Source organism: Schistocerca americana, chromosome 2 (genome assembly GCF_021461395.2).
Source record: "Schistocerca americana isolate TAMUIC-IGC-003095 chromosome 2, iqSchAmer2.1, whole genome shotgun sequence".
NCBI classification, from domain to species: domain Eukaryota; kingdom Metazoa; phylum Arthropoda; class Insecta; order Orthoptera; family Acrididae; genus Schistocerca; species Schistocerca americana.
The window spans coordinates 635419076-635427877 of NC_060120.1; the positions used below are offsets into that span (position 1 = coordinate 635419076).

The following is an 8802-nucleotide window of genomic DNA, read 5'->3' on the forward strand; positions in this document are numbered from 1 at the left end:
TAGCTACCACCCGACCAGCAATAGTTTGGTGGAAAGGTGGCACCGGACCTTAAAGGCTGCCCTGATGTGCCACAAGGACTCATGGACTCAAGCGTTGCCATTGGTTTTGTTGGGGTTACGGACCGCATTAAAAACAGACATCCATTGTTCCTTGGCAGAGTTGGTATACGGAGAACCACTCCGAGTTCCAGCAGAATTCCTTGCACCAGTTCCTCTCCAAGATGACACACAACTACCCCACCTCTTGAAACAAATGAGGAAGCAGGCAGAGACACTACGTGCAGCCCCGACGTCTCAGCATGGCACACATCCAGTGTTCATACACAAGTCCCTCAATACTTGTTCCCACATCATGCTCCGCACAGACCTGGTACGTCATTCATTACAGCCACCGTACACTGGACCATACCAAGTGCTAGGACGGGACACACACACACAATGGATATCCTCCTCCAGGGAAAGTCGACCAAACTTTCCATTGAGCGAGTAAAACCCGCTTGGACAATGCCAGCACTGATGACAGTCTCACAGACGACTTCAGACACAACTTGCAACGAACCCACACCTTCCGCAGAACCAGACAGCTGTGTCCCACATGAGCCCCACACCAGGGGGCCTAATGCAGCAACAGAATCAGCAAGCAGCTCCCACACCCGCACTATCCGCACTCGCGCAGGCCGAGAGGTGAAGTTTAAGTACCCCACCATACCGGGTGCTCCGCACTTCAGGGGGGGGGGGGGGGGAGGGGGGGGCTGTGTGGGAGTGACAAGTCGATAGTCGACAAGACACTGAGAGATTCTCTTTACGAGCGGGGTTCTTTGGAGGACACGACGAGTGTTCGTTTTCCCGCATTAACATATGTATCAAGTGTGTTTGTGCGGTACAATAAAGGTGGTCGTTCACAGTATAAATTCCACACAAGTGTTTTCCTTTATGTAGTGAAATTACCCCTACAAATACATCAGGCGTGAAATGAGTATTCAATATAAAGATTTAAATATAATAAGGAAATTCTGGCCAAATTTAAATGATTTGTAGAACAGGATACCACAAATTGAGTATTCAATATAAAGATTTAAATATAATAAGGAAATTCTGGCCAAATTTAAATGATTTGTAGCACAGGATACCACTACTTGAATAGCAAAAGCACTGAGCCACCAACAGGCACACTTAGTGGAAAATGATAACTTGCTATTTTTACCATTATATACTTTTTTATTGTTGTTGTGGTCTTCAGTCCTGAGACTGGTTTGATGCAGCTCTCCATGCTACTCTATCCGGTGCAAGCGTTTTCATCTCCCAGTACCTACTGCAGCCTACATCCTTCTGAATCTGCTTAGTGTATTCATTTCTTGGTCTCCCTCTACGATTTTTGCCCTTCACTCTGCCCTCCAGTACTAAGTTGGCTAAGTTGGTGATCCCTTGATGCTTCAGAACATGTCCTACCAACCGAACCCTTCTCCTAGTCAAGTTGTGCCACAAACTCCTCTTCTCCCCAATTCTATTCAATACCTCCTCATTAGTTATGTGATCTACCCATCTAATCTTCAGCATTCTTCTGTAGCACCACATTTTGAAACCTTCTATTCTCTTCTTGTCTAAACTATTTATCGTCCATGTTTCACTTCCATACATGGCCACACTCCATACAAATACTTTCAGAAACGACTTCCTGACTCTTAAATCTATACTCGATGCTAACAAATTTCTCTTCTTCAGAAACGCTTTCCTTGCCATTGCCAGTCTACATTTTATATCCTCTCTACTTTGACCATCATCAGTTATTTTGCTCCCCAAATAGCAAACCTCCTTTACTACTTCAAGTGTCTCATTTCCTAAACTAATTCCCTCAGCATCACCCAACTTAATTCAACTACATTCCATTATCCTCATTTTGCTTTTGTTGATGTTCATCTTATACCCTCCTTTCAAAACACTGTCCATTCCGTTCAACTGCTCTTTCAAGCCCTTTGCTGTCTCTGACAGAATTACAATGTCATCAGCAAACCTCAAAGTTTTTATTTCTTCCCCATGGATTTTAATGCCTACTCCAAACTTTTCTTTTGTTTCCTTTCCTGCTTGCTCAATATACAGATTGAATAGCATCGGGGAGAGGCTATAACCCTGTCTCACTCCCTTCCCAACCACTGCTTCCCGTTCGTGTCCCTCGACTCTCATAACTGCCACCTGGTTTCTGTACAAATTGTAAATAGCCTTTCACTCCCTGTATTTTACCCCTGCCACCTTCAGAATTTGAAAGAGAGTATTCCAGTCAACATTGTCAAAAGCTTTCTCTAAGTCTACAAATGCTAGAAATGTAGGTTTGCCTTTCCTTAATCTTTCTTCTAAGATAAGTCGTAGGGTCAGTATTGCCTCACATGTTCCAACATTTCTGCGGAATCCAAACTGATCTTCCCTGAGGTCGGCTTCTACTAGTTTTTCCATTCGTCTGTAAAGAATTGGTATTAGTATTTTGCAGCTGTGACTTATTAAACTGATAGATTGGTAATTTGCACATCTGTCAACACCTGCCTTTCCTTAATCTTTCTTCTAATATAAGTCGTAGGGTCAGTGTTGTGTCACGTGTTCCAACATTTCTACGGAATCCAAACTGATCTTCCCCGAAGTCATCTTCTACCAGTTTTTCCATTCGTCTGTAAAGAATTCATGTTAGTATTTTGCAGCTGTGACTTATTAAACTGATATTTCAGTAATTTTCACATCTGTCAACACCTGCTTTCTTTGGCATTGGAATTATTATATTCTTCTTGAGGTCTGAGGGATTTTCACCTGTCTCATACATCTTGCTCACCAGATGGTAGAGTTTTGTCAGGTCTAGCTCTCCCAAGGCTGTCAGTAGTTCTAATGGAATGTTGTCTACTCCAGGGGCCTTGTTTTGATTTAGGTCTTTCAGTGCTCTGTCAAACTCTTCACGCAGTATCATATCTCCCATTTCATCTTCATCTACATCCTCTTCCATTTTCATAATATTGTCCTAAAGTACATCGCCCCTGTATAGACCCTCTATATACACCTTCCATCTTTCAGCTTTCCCTTCTTTGCTTAGAACTGGGTTTCCATCTGAGCTCTTGATATTCATACAAGTGGTTCTCCTTTCTCCAAAGGTGTCTTTAATTTTCCTGTAGGCAGTATCTATCTTACCCCTAGTGAGATAAGCCTCTACATCGTTACATTTGTCCTCTAGCCATCCCTGCTTAGCCATTTTTGTACTTCCTGTCGATCTCATTTTTGAGACGTTTGTATTCCTTTTTGCCTGCATTTTTGTATTTTCTCTGTTCACAATTAAATTCAGTATCTCTTCTGTTACCCAAGGATTTCTACTAGCCCTCGTCTTTTTACCTACTTGATCCTCTACTGCCTTCACTATCTCATCCTTCAAAGCTACCCATTCTTCTTCTACTGTAGTTCTTTCCCCCATTCCTGTCAATTGTTCCCTTATGCTCTCCCTGAAACTCTGTACAACCTCTGGTTCTTTCAGTTTACCCAGGTCCCATCTCCCTAAATTCCCACTTTTTTGCAGTTTCTTCAGTTTTAATCTACAGTTCATAACCAACAGATTGTGGTCAGAGTCCACATCTGCCCCTGGAAATGTCTTACAATATAAAACCTGGTTCCTAAATCTCTGTCTTACCATTATATAATCTGTCTGAAACCTTCTAGTATCTCCAGGGTTCTTTCATGTATACAACCTTCTTTCATGGTTCTTGAACCAAGTGTTAGCTATGATTAAGTTATGCTCTGTGCAGAATTATACGAGGCGGCTTCCTCTTTCATTTCTTAGCACTAATCCATATTCTCCTACCACTTTTCTTTCTCTTCCTTTTCCTACTGATGAATTCCAGTCACCCATGACTATTAAATGTTCGTCCCCCTTCACTACCTGAATAATTTCTTTTATCTCATCATACATTTCATCAATTTCTTCATCATCTGCAGACCTAGTTGGCATATAAACTTGTACTATTGTAGTAGGCATGGGCTTCATGTCTATCTTGACCACAATAATGCATTCACTATGCTGTTTGTAGTAGCTTACCCACACTCCTATTTTTTATTCATTATTAAACCTACTCCTGCATTACCCCTATTTGATTGTGTATTTATAACCCTGTATTCACCTGACCAAAAGTCTTGTTCCTCCTGCCACCGAACTTCACTAATTCCCACTATATATAACTTTAACCTATCCATTTCCCTTTTTAAATTTTCTAACCTACCTGCCTGATTAAGGGATCTGACATTCCACGCTCCAATCCGTAGAACGCCAGTTTTCTTTCTCCTGATAACGACATCCTCTCGAGTAGTCCCTGCCCAGAGATCCAAATGGGGGCTATTTTACCTCCGGAATATTTTACCCAAGAGGATATCATCATCCTTTAATCATACAGTAAAGCTGCATGCCCTCGGGAAAAATTACGGCTGTAGTTTCCCCTTGCTTTCAGCCGTTCGCAGTACCACAACAGCAAGGCCGTTTTGGTTAGTGTTACAAGGCCAGATCAGTCAATCATACAGACTGTTGCCCCTGCAACTACTGAAAAGGCTGCTGCCCTTCTTCAGGAACCACACATTTGTCTGGCCTCTCAACAGATACCCCTCCATTGTGGTTGCACCTACAGTACAGCTATACGTATCGTTGAGGCACGCAATCCTCCCTACCTACGGCAAGGTCCATGGGTCATGTTTTTTTTTTATTTATTATTTATTATTATTTATTTATTATTTTGTTATTTATTATTTATTATACTTATTTATCTTTTATTATTTATTTATTATTTTATTATTTATATATTTTTTTATTATTTGTTTATTTTTTATTTTTTTTTAATTTTTTAATTATTTTATTATTTTTTAAATTGTTGCTTTACTAAATCTGAACCTGCTGTTAATCACCACTCGTTTATTGGCTGAGTCTGTTTCTACACCTGGGTGTGATTTGGGACCCAGAAATTGATTTTTAAATCTTTGGCTAACCGTTAGGTAGTCCAGTTGATATTCCCCTGTGTCCTTTATGATTTTCAAAGAGTGTGTTCACTACAACCACCTGAAACTTATGGCAGACTCAGCAAGCCTCTCTTCCCTCTCATTCCTTTACCCCAGCCTGTATTCTACCATTACCTTACCTTACTTTCCCTCTAGGAGCACTCCAGTTAACTAGGACAGTAAAATTTTCTTCCCTCTTTAAATATTTTTATCAACATCCCCTATTTTCTTATACATCTTGTTTATAAGTTAGCTTTAAAAAAGTAACCTTTAATTGTGAAAAAAGTAAGTAACTTACAGAAATGTTTGATATAGCACTGAATGAAGTACGTCATCAAGTTTTACTTAGAAATGTTCAATGTGGCTACCTTTTGTAAGATGACACGTGTCCCACCTGTAATTAGTTTCCTGCCAAATCATGTGAGGCAAATCATGATGCAAGGTGGCAATTTTTTGTGTTATCTGTTGTCACAGCTCATCAACGTTTCTTGGAAGCAGAGGGGTAAACTCTGCCTTTAATGCAGTCCCATACACAGAAGTCCACTGGGATTAAATCAAGTGATCATGGTCCAGGATACTGTTCCACCATATCCAATCCACATTGATACATTCCTATTTAATGATGATAATATAGTGGCACATCATCTTGCTGGAAAATAAATTCTGTTCCCATATCCTGTTGTAACTGAGGCATTACATAATGTTCACGCATGTCCAGTTAAGTCTGTTGAACTTGTTCAATTGCTGCATCAGAGGCTGCTGGCTGATCCTGACCCAGGGTCATAGGTGATGCACAGCCAGTTTAGGAGAAATGATTGTACCAATTAATAACAATCCATCTTTAAGAAGAAGGCTTGTGATATTTAGTCTTGAATTGTCTCTGAACTACAATAGTGGGTTTGGAATCATGAAACCATAGTACTATGCATGTTCGGTACCATTATACAACTCCATGATGATTGCTGGAATAACTTATTTGCACATGCCTCTTGGGGAGGATGTTAGGAACTAACAGTTTCAGGTGGGAATAAAACTTGAAGATATACTGCACTCAGTACTGTACCAGATATTTCTATAGATTACTTACCCTTTTCACAATTGAAGGTTACTTTTGTATACCTGGTTTAATAAACACCCTGTATAATGTCTCTACTTCACAATCATTAACCTGTGATGTCTGTCTGTAAACTTGTACACTGCTAGTTAGTACTGGCTTTGTCTCAGTCCTCAGAAGAATAATTCAATCCATGCTCTGCTGCTACACCATTCGGTGATGCTATTGCTATTATGACATACTCATCTGATGAGAAATTCTGTCTGTTTTACATTTCACTGTGATAATATCTAGCAAGTGTAATTCTAATCATCTAGTAACCACTCTTGGCCAGTCCCCATCAGTGATGAACTAATTTGCTTCTTCTTCTTCCTCTCTTCCTCCTCCTTCTTCTACCACTTTTTTTTATTTTTTTTAAATTTTTTTTTTTTTAAAAGAAGGTTGTGGTCACCATGAGATTACTTTTCAGGTTTGTTTATCCTCTGGGTCCACTTCATGTCTGCGCCTTTAATGTAGTGGTACCCATTGCTTTCTGCACCCTTCTGCCTTTGATAACAGCTGATTCTTCCATATTTAGCACCAGCTTTCTGTCAAAAGGGGAAGAGGGTGCCCTAAACTGCAAGCCAGCACTCCATCTACTTTTCCATGGCCACAGTAAGAGTGAAGATGAGACAGAATTTAAGGTGATGGCAAACCACAATGTTAAATGAGATTTGACAGTTATAGCTATTGATGTAAGAAACAGTTAACTTACCCATAAGAATCTCAATAAGGCGAGCAGCTATCCTACGATGTTTAGGCAAAAATTGAGAAAAATTCTCATCACGACCCAACTCCAGTGGAATACTTAAATCAGGTGGAGTAATTTGTTTAACTTGAATTTCTTGAACATCACCTACAAAACCACTTCTGTCAACTACATTTAATTTCTGAATACGATCGTTCTGAAAGCAAATAAGGGTTTTAAGTCATAAAACAGAAAGTGAAGTTACTTAAGTCACTATCAAAAATAAATAAATAAATAAAAAATGCAGCTCTAAACATAAAAAATGAGTCTTAGTATAACTGATGTCTTGCCATATACACAGAACAACTTTTGTTCTTGATACTATGCGAATTAAAATTTTAACCTTGTCAGACATTCCATTTTCACTAGTATCAAACTACATACTCGTATGTTTAAGCAATTTATGGTACACTATGGTCACTTAGCCTAGAACAAAAGCTTCATTCATTTGAGGAGAGGGGAAAGATTTGAACAAATTAATCACCATAATGACTGTGCACCAGTTAAAATGACATTAAGATGAAATTTAGGAATATCCTTCTAGAAAAAGAAACAGTGAACTTCACTGCACATTCTCTAGTGATGCTCCAGTGTTTTCAAAGATTTAATAGTGATATTTGAGTCTGCTTTCTGCAATGTCAGTCATTATTCAAATTCTGCTGTCCCTAACATAAAATTTTTACAGTATTTTCAGTTCTGGAATGAATGAAAGTTATTAATTAATACTCTATTACTTGAATCAAACAACATTTTTAAGAAAATATGGAAGGACTTTTGGGTATGAGAGACATTATATTTCAAATATAAGAGAATATCATGATCTGAGCCAGGGGGAAGGTCTCATGGCAACTAATATTTCTTTTGTGAAATGGGGAGAGATGAAGGAAATGAGCCAATTATTTTACAAATTAAAAGTCAAAACTACTGAAAATCTTTGTTTATTCATCAATAAACATATTTATGTCACCAGTTTATATTAGGTATTAACTGCTTACAGTGTATAAAATTAGAGATTATAATATGTATGTATAGGTTGTGTGTGTGTGTATAGTACAAGGGCCATTCAACAAGCAATGCCCCACATATTTTTTCTCAGAACATATTTATTGTTAAGAGTCAGAATTTGGTGACAATATACATCAACATGTCTTGTCCACGTCCTATTTTTCTACATAGTCTCCATCATGTTGTATGGTTGTAGGCTAACATTGTGAAAGAGCATATATTCCCTGCTAGTAAAAGCTCTTGTTCTGTAGGCCATGTTTTCACTACATGACTGACACTCTCATCATCTTCAAAGTGTGTTCCCCATTGAGAATCTTTAAGTTGCCCAAAGAGGTGGAAGTCTGAGGGTGCCAGGTCAGGACTGTTGTAGGGTGGACGGGGCAATGATGTCCAACCCAATTTGGCGATGTGAGCATTCATGGAACCCATTGTGAGCACCTCTTTGAATATCCGAGAGTCTCGATCATTTGCAGATGCACTTACAAAGCTGATCGACAACTGTAGAGTGAATTGTCCAGTTGTGATGTGCCAGTTGGCATGAATAATGGCAGCCACACATTTCAGTATGTCTGGAGCAGTTGCTGTAACAGGATGTCCCGAGTGTGGCTGATCGTGGAGCTCTGTTTTTGCATTTCCTGAGGCTGTAACTTTCTTTATCCATCACTCAGCTGTACTCCTATCAACTGCAGCATCACCATACACCACACAAAAAAGTTTATGGATGTTCACCAAGGCTTCTTTTTCTGCACACAAGAATTCAATAACAGTATGCTGCTTGTAATGTGAGTCACATATAGACACCATTTTGCTGCTGTACTATGGCTCTGCCATCTGCCAGAATGGTTCAAAACTTCACCAGCGCACAGAACAAATGTCAAATGTGAAACACTAACAAGGACATTTGTCTATGTATATTAATGGCTTTTTTTTTAAAAATGTGGGGCATTACTTA

General features: G+C 39.3%; 1 protein-coding gene across 1 annotated transcript in view; it reads right to left on the reverse strand.

The window, feature by feature from the left end:
- LOC124594262 (phenoloxidase 1-like) overlaps positions 1-7200 on the reverse strand; it is a 235254-nt gene extending 228054 nt beyond the window's left edge. The window contains exons 1-2 of the mRNA XM_047132626.1: positions 7189-7200; positions 6813-7002 (exon numbers count right to left, since the gene is read on the reverse strand). Of these exons, the coding sequence (XP_046988582.1) occupies positions 6813-7002; positions 7189-7200 (202 nt within the window). The remainder of the gene's footprint in view (positions 1-6812; positions 7003-7188) is intronic.
- Between the last annotated feature and the right edge of the window lie 1602 nt (positions 7201-8802).